The sequence below is a fragment of the Danio rerio genome, chromosome 19, assembly GCF_052040795.2.
Source record: "Danio rerio strain M-AB ecotype USA chromosome 19, GRCz13ab, whole genome shotgun sequence".
Lineage (NCBI taxonomy): Eukaryota > Metazoa > Chordata > Actinopteri > Cypriniformes > Danionidae > Danio > Danio rerio.
In genome coordinates, this window is record NC_141039.2 from 12936839 (window position 1) to 12954226 (window position 17388).

General features: G+C 36.6%; 1 protein-coding gene across 9 annotated transcripts in view; it reads right to left on the reverse strand.

Annotated features, from left to right (window-relative positions):
- Positions 1-14151, reverse strand: part of ctdp1 (CTD (carboxy-terminal domain, RNA polymerase II, polypeptide A) phosphatase, subunit 1) — a 214229-nt gene extending 200078 nt beyond the window's left edge. For 8 of the 9 annotated variants that reach the window (XR_015515860.2, XR_015515861.2, XR_015515858.2 and 5 more), the window contains exons 1-4: positions 13700-14151; positions 9811-9894; positions 9522-9615; positions 1472-1600 (exon numbers count right to left, since the gene is read on the reverse strand). Coding sequence is in view for 2 of the 9 variants with exons in the window: in XM_087294334.2 (XP_087150460.2) it covers positions 1472-1600; positions 9522-9615; positions 9811-9894; positions 13700-13974 (582 nt within the window). In the remaining 7 variants the exon portion in view is untranslated. 9 annotated transcript variants of the gene reach the window in all.
- Between the last annotated feature and the right edge of the window lie 3237 nt (positions 14152-17388).

Sequence of the window (17388 nt, forward strand, 5' to 3'; positions counted from 1 at the left end):
CACACATGAATAGATGAACAGTTTACTCGCTTTATTCATGTGTCATATCTGCTTCATTTGTGCAACAAATTCACTTCACAATAGATGCGGATTCGCGCCATGGGCAGGGCTTCTGTCTTCGTTGCTAAATGGCTAACATGGATTTTATACAGATAGTAGCAGTGTTTATGTGCTTTAGGAAGCTGATAAACACCGTTGATTCGTTTGTATCTGTCTGAGTCCACTAGATCCTTTCAGGGGTGCACCTAGCTCTGAGTTCATCAACTCCTCTAGAAACTATATCTGGATAATATGCTGCAGTGCTTCCGACTGACCTGAGCCAAGTTAGATGAACTGTTGTCAGGTGTCTGCAATAGAATTTTCCCCCGGGACACCAACAACAGGCGCTACCTCAAAATCACACCCCTACAAGACCAAGCTCCTGATTAGTTAACACGTTGCGAATGTCTGCTGAAGTTCCGATTTTGCAACTCGAGCAACACAGGTTGTCAATCGAGTAAAACGCTCAACTCACGCTGCTTTATTCACTCGCGCCGACTCATTCATGCCGCAGGATGTCTATTTGCATCTTTGCATTGATTTAACATGTAAAGCACTCTGGAAGGGCATCCGCTGTGTAAAAACGTGCTGGATAAGTTGGCGGTTCATTCCGCTGTGGCGACCCCGGAATAATAAAGGGAATAAGCTGAAAATAAAATGAATGAATGAATGTAAACCACTTGCGCTTGACACTTCATACGCGTCTTCGAGTAAACGCAGCGCAAGAGTGTGAACGTGTCACAAGTTGTTACTGTTCGAAAATTAACAAATGTGCGAATATAAATCAAACTTCACCTCAGTAAAGCTGTTCAGGCAGAATAGCGTTATTTACTTATGTTTTCATATTCAACTAAATAAACTTAGAAACAGATTAGAAAAAAGGAGTGCTAAAAACAGAAATATCCTGTCACCGTTTTACATTAAAGTTACTTTACCACGACAAACAGTGATTTACTTTTCATTTTCAATTGTGCTTGCTGATCCTCGTACATCGCTTGTTTTCATCTCCTTAAAAACACTTGAACAACTAAATGAATGCTTAGGTCTATTGAACCGACTTTATTATGAATGCTGGTACTCTATGAACTTGAAAATAGCAAATCTTTTGCCGGACGTTTTCAGTGGCTGAACAACACTTCTGTGCATATAAACCCATTCATAAACAAGAACACAATTTACATAAGCTTTGTGTGACTAAAATAGTTTTAAAACATACCTGTCTAAACATAACACTTCAGCCATGGTGTTTTGACTTTAAAAAAGCCCTTTAAGATCATTTACTTTAGTCATTACTTTTAATGAGACTTTTAACCAGCTCGACAAAAAAAGTTTCTGAAGACAATCACCTACTGCAAATTTATTATGGTCTTGCAAATATGCACCTTACCAAATTTTTCCAACACTAAAGTATTACGATGTGTTTAACTAGTACCTTGTTAGACATTCGCTGGCAGTGCTGTTCAGTGGTGTGGATCAGCGTTTGGTCCAGATCCACCATCAGCACTAACTTCCTGTTCCTGTGAAGTCTTTGCTGGTCCTCTCGGCCAATCTGCTCCGCTTGCTGCTCACAGAAAGAGAGATAAGAGAGAAATATACTGATTATTATAATTTATTAGGCGACATGGTGGCGCAGTAGGTAGTACTGTTGCCTCACAGCAAGAAGGTCGCTGGTTTGAGCCTCAGCTGGGTCAGTTGACTTAATTGTGATTTTTAACTAGTTATATAACCTTTATTATACTCATTCATTCAATCATTTTCTTTCTGCTTAGTCCCCTTATTTTTCAGGGGTCGCCACAGAGGAATGAACCACCAAATTTTCCAGCAGATGCAGTGGACACCCATCCAGCAAAAACCCATCACTGGGAAACACCCATACAATCTCATTCACACACATACACAACAGACAATTTAGCACCCGGAGGAAACCCACACGGACATGGGGAGAACACACAAGCTCCACACAGAAATATCAACTGACACAGCCGAGGGTCGACCCAGTGACCTTCTTGCTGTGAGGTGACAGCATTATGCGCGTATATATATATATATATATATATATATATATATATATATATATATATATATATATATATATATATATATATATATATATATATATATACACAGGGCTGATAGTGGGAAAAATTCCTGAGCCTGAACTTTTTTTCCTTGCTGATGTTTTAATTTAAACGCATTTATTTTATGTATTCGTAGTCATACTTCCGTACGTAATATAGTCATTTGACAGTACATGTCAGTCAAATTTATTGTGGCATGCTTATGTATGCCAGTAATGTCAGTGACACATGCCAGTGTCAGTGATCTTGTGACATGTGCCAGTAGGTGTCAGTATAAGCACGTTATAAGCACATTAATCTTATAAGTCTCTTTGCTTTAATATTTAAAAATCATTAGGCAAATGACACCTGTTATCTTGCATATATGTTATGAGTTTTCAACATGCATTTTATTATAACTTTTTAAAGGATATTATTTAAAATACCTTAAAATGAAAAAAAGTAAATAATAAAATAAATGAATTAATTAAAAACATAGAGAAGTCCATATTGTAGGGAACAAAGGAACTGCCAGGATACAATAATATACAGTACAACAGATAAGTGTAACCCCTCCCATACATAAGCATGCCACAATAAATTTGACTGACATGTACTGTCAAATGACTATATTACGTACGGAAGTATGACTACGAATTAGGGATGTAACGGTATTGTAAATACCGTCATACCGCAATATTAATTTTTTTCGATATTACCGAAGTCGCATGACTCGGTAAAACTATAGGTCTTTTGAGAAAATTTGCTCAGGCGATTGAAGCGAACGGGAGGTAACGAAAACTACTGTTCCCATCAGCCCATGCTTGACCATCATCCCTTGCGGTCTGTTGTCGCTACAGATCCAGTAATGCGGAAATGGAGTGTGCTGCTAGAAGCGGGGATGAAAAGAGCTGGAAAACTCTAAGGCCCCGTTTACATAAGTTTTGCTACGGTTACGCCAACCGTCCACACTACGCCGGAGTTCTCGAGCGCCGAAAACGGAGCGTTTCGAAAACGCAGGAGAGGTTGTTTTCATTCTGAAACGCTGCTGCTCCGTCTCATTGTGGATGATGGAAAACGGAGACGTCTGAAAACGGAGGCGGGGCTGCAGACGTTCGCCTCTGATTGGGGCTTTTCCTGAATATTAAGTAGCCTAACACGCACAGTTCAGTCCTGCATTCTTTCCGTGTAAGTTCAGACTCGTAAGTTGATCAAGGCTGCAGTCTCTTCTTCTCAGTTTGATATGGAAAAGCAGACTATACCGAGGACACGGGTAAATCTTCAAAGGGAACAGTGTACTTTATAACTTCATTCACATCACCCTGGCTTCGTTGTTTCACTTTCTCAACAATAAAATGTAAACATGATTTAAGGAACTGCCTATTTTCATTTTAATATTAGCAACTTAGACAGCAGACATGTTGAGGCGCCGTGCTGTATAAGATGAGCGTCATCTTCACTGTGTGGATATTTATAACAAAACGGAGCCGATAACAACTGCCTCCTTTCAGTTTCAGTGAAAATACGAAACACAGCCTCTCTTTTGCTGAGTATCAGTTTTAAGAATCGATAATGGCCATTTTAAAAGTGTAACATACAATAAGTTTATACATTATAGGAAATAAAGGCAAGCGATCAGTCAATATACAGAATGTACGTGGTTACATTAATCATTAACTTATCTTTGCGCTCAGCCAAAACACGTTACCTGAGAACAAGTAATAGATTCCCAAAGTCAGGGAATATGTCGTTAGATAAAGACAACAAGATAAATGAAATATCCCGTTTAATAAATATAGTGAGATTAGATCCAGCGGGAGATGCTTGATGAGAAGTCCGACTAGCAGAGCTCTCATCTGGGTACATGGGCTGAGTGTGATTAAATGTTGATTGTGATGAGTTTTCAACAATACTAAATTGAAACTTTTTTTTTACATGGTTTAATAATTTTTTGTTATTAAAATTGAAGTTCCTGTTTCAAAGCTTACAGATAGATGACTAATTTGTATGTCATTGACACTTTTGGCACTTTTTTGGAGTATTTTCATAAGTTTTGTTTTTTCCTGTAAATGATTCAATAAATACCGTACCGTGACATTCATACCGAGGTATTACCGTACAGTGAAATTCTGATACCGTTACATCCCTACTACGAATACATAAAATAAATGCGTTTAAATTAAAACATCGTGGAGTAGCTCAGCAAATAAACTAACTTGCGACGAGATAAATTAGGTTAAAAGTGGCGTAATGATTAAATATGGTTTTGCTCGTGTTAATTAATGTCATAAGCTTCGCCTGGTGTCGATGTCACTGCAGTGACATGCAGCGCGACACTCTGAGTTACACAGGTCACTACACATGCCACTAGCGAGTGACACATGACAGTGGAAAACCGGACGTGCCACCGGAAGTGTCACTACACTCAGTGGCATGTGCCAGTGTCATCTGTACGTCACATGTCGTGTCACTCCATGTAAAACTGCTACTGTGAATCCGCGTTCAAGCGCACACAATAAGCTAAAACTCGCCCCAAGCACCGGCAAAAACAAATAACAATCAATGTGTCGAGGAAAGAGTAAGGATCATATCATAATTATTTATTAATAAACTTATTCTGAGTCAGTGTCGCAGATCCTGACTGGCAACCTTCTTTTGGACTCGCCTTTACAGTGAAATTCATCTTTACGCATTACATGAAGGAGTTTTTTTGTTTTCGATTTGTTTTATTTCGTTAAGTAATAATTTAAAGCTTTCTATAAATATATTTATTATGTCTGTGAGGCATATACATTTTGCTTCATTTTGTTAAGCGCTCCTGTTCAAAAACCAGACGACAGAAAGCGCATAGTTTTGGTTTTCTTTATTTTATAAAAATCGCTGTAACGTTTTTTGATGTATTACTCGTACTTTGTGAGCAAAAATGACGGATAACTTTAAATTGCTCCCACTGAAAAAATGCAAGTGATTGCTCTGGCGCCTCGATGTCCTGCAAGCTTTTTATAAGCAAACTATGCGCCTAATAGCACACATTCTTTAACGTGTAAGCTACCATTGTTTTATACTTGAACTGTTTTATATCTTTTATTTTAGGCAAGTCGTGATGATCTGAGAAGGCAAACTGATCAAACAGACAATGATGGTCTTCCGCTGGGCGCTGTTCGTTAAAAAAAAAAATAAAAAAATTATTTTTAACGAATAAAAAATGCTCCAAACGTTTTAAATAAGCTGAATAAAAAACGAAACTAAATATAAACACTTTGCCATTAGGCTACATACAAAACTGAACTATTTTATAGCTGAAACACTAAGTTGTTTAAGGAGAAGAGGGAAATATATTTTTTGTCCCGTCTATTGCTTCACCGTTATTTCGAGAATAAACCCAGCGTAAATATGCAGATGTCATTCCCAAAACATATCAGCGTATATGTGCCGAAAACGAAAGTTTCATACAAATTCTGAATGGATTATAGCCTGGAAAGTGCAAAGCACGCTCCTCTTATTATCACTAAAAAGCGTCACTAATCTTCATAGAGATCTCACAAAGATCCGTTATAATTTATAAAGCTCTCTAAATTACACAATCTTTTATTTACATCTACACTCAAAAGATGATTCACGAGCACACAAAATGGCACTTAATAAAAACCAGTCCGGCGCTTTCAGCAGTGAGTGAATTCTGTGAATCTAGAGAAATGACAGATCAATATCCGTGAACCTGATTTTTTTTTTTCCCCGCAGCCACAGTACGCCGGAAATCCGGCGTGGTGCCGGAACGCTATCACCCCTGTATATATATTTATTTTTTTTTTTTATTAAATTGATTTTCAACAATAACTTGTATATCTGAAACGAACGGTTAATCAGTTTATTTTTAGCCTTTTTGCCTTATTAAGTACATAGGACAGTATTATAGGCAGGAAGTGAAGTGGGAGAGAGAAGAGAAATGTCCTTGAGCCGGGATTCGAACTCGAGACACCCTGATGTGCTACTGAACCATATATCAGCGCTCTAACCACTAGGCTCTTGCGCCGATTTATCAGCTAAGTTTAATGATTTGTTTTTTTATCCAGGTTTGACAAGAGCACTTTTAGCTTAGCTTAGCATAAATCATTAAATTTAATTAGACCATTAGAATCTCGACCAAGTTCAAGAAACTTTGCTCCTTTATCGTGGCTGCAGCAGGCGCAATATTACACACTTTCAGTGTTTGAAAATATCCCTTGGCAAAGTAACATGGTAAAAGTGCTGCGTAATATCATTGCACACACTGTGGTCACTGTAATAGTTAACAAACAGACCCAATGTACTGACACACACCATTTACTCTCATTCAATTGGCTCTAAACTTTTATGCATTTCTTTCCTCTGTTGAATGCAAAAATACTATGGAAGTCAATAGCTGTTTTTTTAATAATGTTCTTTACATCTTCCTTTATGTTCAACAGAAGAAGTAAGTGAAGGATGAGTAAATTATTTTTTAAATCATTAAATTATCATTTTTAGGGGAACTGTCCCTTACAAGTACACTTGATTGTACCCTTGATAATGTTGTGTCTTTTGTCTGTTCAGCAGAAAAGAGTTTTTATTTGTATAGAATGGACTTATTTTTGGTGCATTTAAATAAATCAGTCCACTGTGACGACCCCTGATTAATAAAGGGACTAAGCCGAAAAGAAAATGAATAAATGAATTCATATGTTGTAATAAAACTTAAATTTCCTTTAATATAATTACTAATGGTGTAACAGATTACAAATCTCATAGTTCGGATCACACTATGGTTTTTGAGTCACGGATCGGACCATTTTTCAGATCAGCAAAAAAAGGAGGAGACAAATGTCATTTGCTTTCCATTTACACAAAAAAATATTACTGTAAAAACCATTTGTCGCTACCTGTTAGTTACACATTGTAATTGCTACAACATTCACCATTGTCAATTTTTATTACACATTGATTTTAAACTTTACCACAAACAGCAGTGTTTATACCTGAACTATAAACTGTTTTCCCAGTACTTCTGTTTTATTTAATATTTTGTAACGAACTTAAAAAAGTTTAAAAACTGAATCTCTCAGTCAAATGCAGATTTGAATGCAGCGCTTCGCAGGATCAATAAACATATGCAAATCATTATCATTTATCACTCATGTTGCGTAGGTTTGAATTGAGATCACGATCTTTTAATGTTTAATTGTGCAGATTTACACTGAATGCCTTAATGCAGGCTAAACAAACAGTGACAGAAAACACCTGTAATTAATAACCTAAGAAACCATTTAGGTCCCATTACAACATTTTCCGTCATCATTATTTTTTACAGGAAAGTCAAAATGCTTTCATACACATGATTTGAATGATGCGATGTGATGTTATAATCGTTGGATCAACTACAAGTTCAAAAAAAGGTATTGATCCGCAGGTCATGTGCATTCCGAACTGTGGGTTGTGATCAGTACAGATCACGGGTCAACTACACTGCAAACAATGCTTTTCCTACTTAGATTTTTTGTCTCTTTTTCTAGTCCAATCTAAAAATTCTTATATCAAGAAGCATTTTCTAGGCAAGCAAAATATATTGTCTTGTTTTCAGAAATAATACACCAATATTAAGGGAGTTCTTTCTTAAAACAAGCTAAATAATCTGCCAATGGGGTAAGCAAAATAACCTTGTTTTTCCTTTTGAGATAAGATTATTTTGCTACTCCATTGGCAGATTATTTTGCTTGTTTTAAGGAAAAACTCACTTAAATTTGGCATATTATTTCTTAAAACAAGACAGTATGTTTTGCTTGTCTAGAAAATTCTTCTTGATTTAAGAGTTTTTAGATATTTAGACTAGAAACAAGACAAAAAAAGTAAGAAAAGCATTTTTTGCAGTGCATGATTCGTTACACTCCAAATATTACCAGTCAAATCTGTAATATTGTGATTCACATTACTACTATTATTCATGTATTCATGACCTAATATTAGAGAAAAATGCACGTTCAAATTTATTACAGCATCTCAAAAAATAAGCGACAATCTATGTAGTTTGCTTCATTTTATATCTGTAAACTAGTTTTCAGAAAATATCTTGCTGTCTGCATGAAAATGTGTTATGCTGTGTTCACACCAGACGCGGAACGTGCGGATAAATCGCGCTATTCGCCCGTAAATAGCTGCGTGAACATTTGAGTTTACTCGCTTCATTCGCGCGTCAAACCCCGCTTCATTCGCGTGTCAAATTCACTTCAGAACAGACGCGGATTCGCATGATGGGCAAGGCTTCTGTCTGCCCGAAGACTCTAGCTTCATAGCTAAATGTCTAACATGGATTTTATGAAGACAATAACAGTGTTTATGTGCTTTATGAAGACTGAAAAACAGCGTCGATACGTTTAGGGTCGTGTCTGAGTCCACTACATCCTTTCAGAGATGCATCCAGCTCTGTGAGCTCATAAACTCTTCCAGACACTTAACCTGGATGACAGAGACTTTCAGCGGTGCTTCTGACTGAGCCAAGCCGAGTTTGATGAACTGTTGTCGGTGAAGGCTGGAGGATTACCCTCGGAACACCGACAACAGGTTCTACGTCACAATCACGCCCCATAAGAGCAAGCTTCTGATTGGTTAGTGCGGCGCGAATGTACGCTGAAGTTCAGATTTTCGAATTCGAGAGATTCAACGCGCAAAACGCTCAATTCGCCCCGCGCCATTTGCATTGACTTAACATGTAAATCACTCGAGCTTGACGCGCGTGCCGCGTCTGGTATGAACGCAGCATTAGAAAAGTTGGCTTGCGTTTTCATAAGACTTATAGTACAAATTAGCTTTTAGCATCCACAGTATCTTACCTTTGTAGTTAGAGATTGTTTCTGAAAACCAAACCCAAAATGGAATTTGATTTTCGGTGAATGCGAGTGAAAGAGAGGCATTCTTTGCAAAAGAGTAACTTTTTTATTTAACATACTACTTCACGTGAGGAGATGGATTGCACAATTCTACTTAAAATGTACCCAATATTATCATCTCAAATATATTCAAGTACACAGATATTCATTCATTTATTTTATTTTCGGCTTAGTCCCTTTATTAATCCGGGGTTGAAACAGCGGAATGAACCGACAACTTATCCAGCATATTACACAGATATTTGTTAAACAAATTTCCATGATTTTCCCCAAACATTTTGGGTTAATTTGTTTTTCCAAAACTTTTCCAGGCCTGGAAATATCCTTGTCAAAATGCTATGACTTTTACAGGACCATAAGAACCCTATACCAAATACATTTTAAATAAATCAAAATAAGAAGATAAATGATGGAAAAAGATACTACTATTGACGGTGCTCGACAACTGGTCCCAATATTCCACTTTGTTACACCCTATGCCTATATGAATCTCCATCCGCAGAGGTGTCAGACTTCAGGCACTCACCTCTGAGCTGACCATCAGCTCGGGGACACTGTGCACCATGGAAACAGTCGCTGTAGAGATGGGCGCCTGCTGCTTTCCGTTCTTGCTCTGCATTCTGGAAAGCAGAGAAATAGAAGAGCATCTTCAGCACCATCTAGTTAATTCAACAAACAACCCGAAATATCTCTAAGAGCAGACACAAGTGGAAAAACATGAGAAGCTTTAATAGCTTTACAGACGTCATTCGCTCTCTTTTTTAGGATGAAAACAATTTTGAACAAGAGACAAACAGAAGAACATATAGACTCACTGAGTTAAATCCTGGCCACATTCTGCACACAAGCCCTTCATTACAATGGGATGACAGCATTCTTCCACCTTGGCTATCACAGTTCTGTTAAAAAAAGACGAGAAATATGTGTACAAATAAGCAAAGTGATTTTTAAATGCACAGATATTTTTAAACTTTAAAAGACTTAGAAAATGTGTAGAAAGATTTTCTTTAAACTCGAGTGAGAGCAATATTTGACATTTTTATTGCTTTTACAACTACATTAATTTTCAGTTGACAAAATATTTAATAAATAAATACAAGCTTGACCAATATTTCTAATGCATGCAGCACCCTCTACTGTTAAAGAGTTTATTTATCAATATCTTTTCTAATTACTAGCCAGTCATAGATGATTACTTAAAGAGTTCTGATGCCATTTCACTGATTTTCAATATTTTGGGTTACCAGTATTGAGTTTTATACTAGGCATGGGACGATAACCGTTTTCAAGGTATACCGCAGTTTGGAAAATCAAGGTATTGAAAAATAAACCTCAAACTTTTTCTGCTATACCGTTCCTACTGTATATGTAGGACTGGTTTCAATGCTAAGAATTTTTTCGACTGGCTCGTTCAGGCCAGTCGTTCAGATTTTTACTTAAAAGAAATTTTAACCAAACTTTTTACTGGTAATACCAAAAAAAAAAAAACAGGTAATAGTTACATTTGAAGTCAGAATTATTAGCCCCCCTCTGAATTTTTTTTTCTTTTTCAAATATTTCCTAAATGATGTTTAACAGAGCAAGGAAATTTTCACAGTATGTCTGATAATATTTTTCTTCTTGTCTTGTTTAATTCGGCTGGAATAAAAGCAGTTTTTAATTTTTTTAAAAACATTTTAAGGTCAAAGTTATTAGCCCTTTTAAGCTATTTTGTTTAGATAGTCTACAGAACAAACCTTGCAAAAATTGCCTAATTACTCTAACCTGCCTTTAAATGTCACTTTAAGCTGTATAGAAGTGTGTTGAAAAATATCTAGTAAAATATTATTTACTGTCATCATGAAAAAAATAAAATAAATAGGTTATTAGAGATGAGTTATTAAATCTATTATGTTTAGAAATGTGTTGAAGATATCTTCTCTCCGTTGAACAGAAATTAGGGAAAAAATAAACAAGCGGTCTAATAATTCAGTGGGGGGTTTAATCATTCTGATTTCAACTGTATTTTAAATAATGTGTCATTAATTTAGAATTTTTGAAAATGTTAATAAATGTATTTTAATGTTGAATAAATTCTAAGTGTTATGGCAGGGTCTCTGCAGATATCATAATGTCAAATTTAAGACCTTTTAAGACCTTTTTAAGACCATTAAGTATTAAATTTAAGACCTATATCGCAATATCAAAAACACGCGAGAGAAAATGTAAAAGCACAAAATTAGGGGTAAAATAAAGTTATTTAAATTTCGCTTTTTCGCATTACAACGCTCCCGACTTATAAAACTGCGCTTGCGACATGTGTCAGTGAAATAACGGCATACTCTGCCAGCCGAAATCATGTCGCGCGCACTCAAAGCGAACTTCCGCAAACACAGCGATGACGTCACATTCGCCGCGCGCACTGAGTTTAATAACAGAAAGCTGATTGGCTTTTGCAAGCTGACTTTTTTGTAGTTGTAATACCGCAAATTACAATTGGACTAGTGAAATATAGAACTACAACACCCCAAAAATCTAGCAACAACAACAAAAAGAATTTAAATAAGCATTAGATGTAGCGTTACATGGACATCGCAAAAATAAGACCTGTGCAAAAATATTTAAGACCTAGAACAGCAAATTTAAGACTTTTTAAAGCCATAAATTTCGATTTTTTAATTTAAGACTTTTTAATACTTTTTAAGACCCCGCGGGGACCCTGTATGGAAACAAAAAAAGACGTATGAAAAATTTTGCAGGTATTTTATTGCAGTTCTAAATGATTTAACAAAAGGTGGCTGCTTTGCCTAAATAACGACAAACTGCAAAACCTTGCTACATTTTTTTCAATGTGTTGTACCCACATAAATGTCTGCTTCCAAGACATTAGCCTCAATTTGATGTTGCTGTTTCTTCACTGTACGGGTTGTTGCCAAGATGCAGACAAAAAAAATGTGCTCACAACATCCAATCAAGCAAGAGGAAGCGAAAAACAATATGGTGTTTACAACATCACAGAGAAGGTATCATTTAAAGGTTTAAAACACACAACTGTTGATTCTAAGAATTTATTTGCACGCAATTGACAAATACTCAAAGGCAAAAAGTTTATTTTGTTTTTTACTCAGACATTTAAAAAGAGCATATTTTAAAACAGCAATCACAATACTGCAAAACCTCCCATCAGAATCCTATTTCAGCCTATCCCTTTTTTATACATAAACGCAGATTGTCTGTAATACTCAGCTTCATATTTTCAGGATTAGAAGAGACTGAAGATCTTAAATCTCCTATAACTACTCTGTAAATATTTAGCATTTTTTAAAAGATTCATTTTAACAATGAACTCTGTGTGTAAACTTTATATGTTTTATATAGTTTATGTTTTGCTTATTTAAGCATGTTCTGCATTTAATTCAAGTCATGATTTAAAAGTAAAAATTGTCAAGGCATCACGTGATTCCAATAAACATGAACTAAAGAAAATAGCACTACCACTAATACTACTACTGCTAAAATAATAATAATAAAATAATATATTTATATATAATGACGACAAAACTCTCATTTCAGTATCAAGGCTGTTTTTGTAACACTGAGCCTGAAAGTCTTTTACATCTATTTTGTACTTGTACATTTTCTGATGATTTTTGGAAATAGGTTTCAGGGTTGACTTTTGATTCATTTAACAAAATAATTCACTTTGACGAACGCATGATTCTTTTCTAAATTGTAAAACTGGCTATGATACACTCGATACACTCGATAATGAACATTTTTCTTGGGAATTTTCACATATACAAGGCAAAAGTAACGTCTATTACTCCCTCCTTTATTTTTTTTCTGTAAAGATTTAAAAATAGTTTATAATTCTTTGACCTCAATTACATGAAAGCTATAAAAACCTCTCTAATAACGAAAAAAATCTAAACAATCTAATAATTTAAATATGATAAAGCCCCCATATATATAATGTAGTTTTTTTTAATGTATGTTTTGCATCACTAAGTTTTGTATGACTGTTGTATATGTTATCATATAATCCTTTATGCTTTGTCAGTTATATGCATTAATAAAAATAACTAAAATAATACTTTTCTGGGCTGCTTAATCCCAAAACTTCAAACTTTTTTCAACAACCATGTGGTGCAAAAAAAATAACAATAAGGCACGTGGAAATCCTGGATGACTCTGCACGCTTCTCTTCCACTACTAACGTTAGAGTTCTCTGAATTATTCAGACCGCCTCCATGCTTTCAACGACACACCCTCACTCCAAATCTCCGCCCTCTACAACCGTACCAGCCAATCCGAATGCACCAAACTACAACGCACCAAATGACTGACAGAGAGAGAACGTTTCTGATTGGGTAAAAAGGGCGGGCCGCTCCCCCAACTCTTGTTTTGCCATGTATACACAGAGTTTAGGGGTTATCAGAGCTTATCTCCCAAGATATAATCAGTCATATTTTTCAGTTAATACGAACATTTTATGCCTGGTATAACAACAATCCCGTAAAACACCTTTACATGATATTAAACATGTTTACACCGGGCGCGTGGAAGTTGAGATGCTGCTGTCACGAGCTCAGCGTGAGCGCCAGTGCGCGTGCCACTTTAGCTTAGCGCGAGCACGCTCAGCTCAGAAGCAAGGGTTGGAAATAAAAGCGTAAATGTCAGCCGTGAAATCTGGGATATCAACGGGGTCATGAGAGCGTGTCTTACCCAGGCGCGATGACCTGCCCGAGCTGACAGCACAGTTCCTGCACAACTCCAGCGCGGTCCGACTTGAGCTTCTTTTCGGGCGCTCTGGACTCGCTTTCGGCGGGGATCGGCGCACATACCGCGATCACGGAGTCAACGTTGACCAGAGCTCCGGGTTTCACCTTCCACTCGAGCAGCCGCAGGGGACGAGCTCCTGCGGGGCAGCGGATCTCCGTCACCTGCACCACGGGGCCCTCTGCTGCCGCACCGCCGCCGGAGTCTGCAGGCTCCTCCATCAGGGCTTCAAACTTCAGTCAGAGAGCCGCAGGAAGCGCTTGGGGAGAGTTAATAAAAGTAGTAAATAGCTCTGAAAATAATCCAGAGGCGCGCAGGGAAATGAAGAGATAAAAATGAGCTCTGTTGCAGGACAGGCTGAGACGCAGGTTCACTCTTCCCGCCCGTAAACAGGAAACACAAGGCTGCAGCACGAGCGACACTCTATCCACTTCCGGGAGACTTTAATAACCCTCTTTAAAAAAAAAAAACTGTCGTTACCCTAGAGTATTCTGTTTTAGTTTGTAATAAAATAATGACAACATTTATGCGCATAAATATTTGGCTAAATATTAAAAAAAAACGCGTGAGAAATAGATGAAACATTTAAAGTCAAACTGGTGAAACAGTTACAGTCAAACTGCTGCTTCAGAGAAAATCTGACTTAAGCATTTATAGCAAACTGTTTTTATGCGTCCCCTCCCCCGTTTGAGACAGGCAAACCCCTGGCTTGTGATGTAATCTGATGAAATATCATCATCACACCATCCGCTGTCAGGGGATTAGACCGCGCGTCACCGCAGCATGTAAACATTTAGCTTCATGTGAGGGAGTGATTTCACTTTTGTTTTATTTCGGCTTGAATGTAAAACTTACTCATTCATTTAAAAAGTTACCAAAGAGGATTACTCATTTTGCTGTATATTTCTTTATTACATCAATCTTTCAGATAGCATGGACTCACAGACAGGATTGCACTTGTCCTATGTACAGAGGCGGATATAGTGATTTAGGGGCCCTAGCATTGAAACTTAAAACAGTTTCTTTAAAAAAAAAAAATAAAACTTTATAGATATTTTTTTCTCTTTATATTCAGGGTTGTGTGTGTGTGTGCGTATAAACTGCATATAAAATTAAATGAAGTAAATTCACAAATAAAAAAACAAGCTCACAAGCTATGTACAGTTAATTAGCCTTACTTGTGATTTGTGATTAGATTTTAATATTTTCTATTAAGTGCAGTATGAATGGAACGTTCCACTTTTCATGGGGGCCCCTGGTTTAGAAAAGAAGTAATAATGGTAAAATCTTAATGGTTCTGAACAGATTTTACAACATATGATAGAAAAAAAGTGTAAAATAGCTTTAGGATTATTAAAATAGGCTTCTTGGCATTAGCTGGGAGCCCTTTATTTCCCTGGGGCCCTAAGCAGTTGCTTACCTTGTTGGTTAAGTTCGCCCCAGCTATGTACAGTTAATGTCAGCCCTTCTGAATTATTAGACCTCCTGTATATTTTCCTCAGTTTCTGTTTAACAGAGAGAATACATTTTTTTCTTTCTAAAAAGTTTTTATTACTAATTTCTTATAACAGTTCTTTTATCTTTGCCATGACAGTAAATACAGGCCCGTAACCAGCCTGGTGAAAGGGTTGGTTCTTTTTCTTTAAAAAAAAACTGGAAAACTGTAGCTTTTTGCAGTTATATGCCTCATTTTCTGTTTAATTAAGAGATTTTAATACTGCATTTTAGTGACATTTTAAGCACTATTTTTAGCTGAATTATCTTGCTGGATGGTCAGCATAACCACACTTTTTGATATACGAAAATATTTCCTAAATTTTTATAATAAAGAAGACAGAATTTGGCTATTTGAATAATAAAAATGAAAACATAATAATAATAATCCGCACCTCCAAGTCTGAGGCCATGGCACTGGAAAAAAACAGGTTTGCCATCTTCAGGTTGAAGGAAAGTCCTTGCTCCAGGTGGAGTTCAAGTATCTTGGGGTTTTGTTTACGAGTAAGGGAAGGATGGAACATGATATTAACAGGTGGATTGGTGCAGCGGCAGCAGTAATGTGGTCAATGTACCAGTCCGTTGTGGTTAAGAAGGAGCTGAGCTGAAAGGCAAAGCTCTCGACTTACCAGTCAGTCTACGTTCCTAATCTTACCTATGGTCATGAGCTTTGGGTCATGACCAAAAAGACAAGATCTCGGATACAAGTGGCCGAAATGAGTTTCCTTCGCAGGGTGGCAGGGCGCACCTTTATAGATGGGGTGAGGAGCTCTGTCACCCACGAGGAGCTTAGAGTAGAGCTGCTGCTCCTCCACATCGAGAGAAGTCAGCTGTGGTGGCTCGGGCATCTGTTTCGGATGCCTCCTGGACATCTGCTAGGAAGGTGTTCCAGGCATGTCCCACCAGAAGGAGGCCTTGGGGAAGACCCAGGACACGCTGGAGGAGCTATGTCTCTCACATACAGAGAATCTGATCATCATCCAGTCGAGAATGACACTAAGAAACTGAAACAAACTATATCCAGAAAAACTTTGTTAACTTTTCTAAAGTGCTTCAAAATAACCTACCTGCAAAGCTACAGTACTGTTCAGTGTTTTAGGCACTTGTGTAAACACCTCAAAACACATGCAAATTATACATTTTAAGTCAGACTCAACACTGCATACACTGTGATCTTGTGACTATTGTGAATGATCACATTGCAATATTGATACTGAAACTACATTGCACAATTCTAATATATATTCCTAATAATAATATCTTATTTTTTATCATTTAAAACGTTAATGAACTTTTTTTTTTTTTTTTTGTATGAAGGGCCAAAGACTAAATATCATTGGTTTTATGGACCTTCAGCCATGGGTCAAAGTTAATGCCAAACTACATTATATTACAAGGAGTCATGGGTAACTTAATAGTTTTTTCATAACATTTCAAGATATAAAATAAATAGAAAATATTACTTTAAATCGTATAAATCAGGGATGCCCAAATAAGTGTCCGCAGGCCAAAGTTGGCAATTTTCAACATTTGATTTGATCAGAGGGAAAATGACTGGGAAGGGTTGGGGAATGCCTTTAACAGAGATCCTCATTTAACCTTTTGTTTGTTTTATTGTTGAGTGACAAAAATAAGCAAACTGAAATTAAATGTTTCAAATAAATGTTGTAAATGAATCAGATTTTTTAAAAATTTACATAATGTCATGCGAATAGGAGATAAATCAGAAGACATCAGTGTGCAAATCAAGGCAAAGGCAGGCTCAACATAATTAGTGTATTCAGCAATGAATTCTGTTGTTTTATAAGTGGAATTTTTTGTATGGTTTTATTGTTATATGTTTGTTAAAATAATGTACATTTTCAAAAATTAGAATGCATTAGTACATTCGGCTAAAGTCATTTTTCTATTTATTATTAAATAAATTAGGAAATTACCCATGGTAGTCTTAATGTAATACAGATTGAGATGTTTACTTTTGGCCCACAGCTCTAAGTCAAGCTTAGGTTTTGGCCCTTCATTAGAAAAGTTTGGGCACCCCGGTATAAATGAACGCATTTTAGCCTTTTAAATGATAACGTATTGCAATAAAACATAAACGATCATTTTATAACACAGTGGAGTTCAATGCTGAATACATT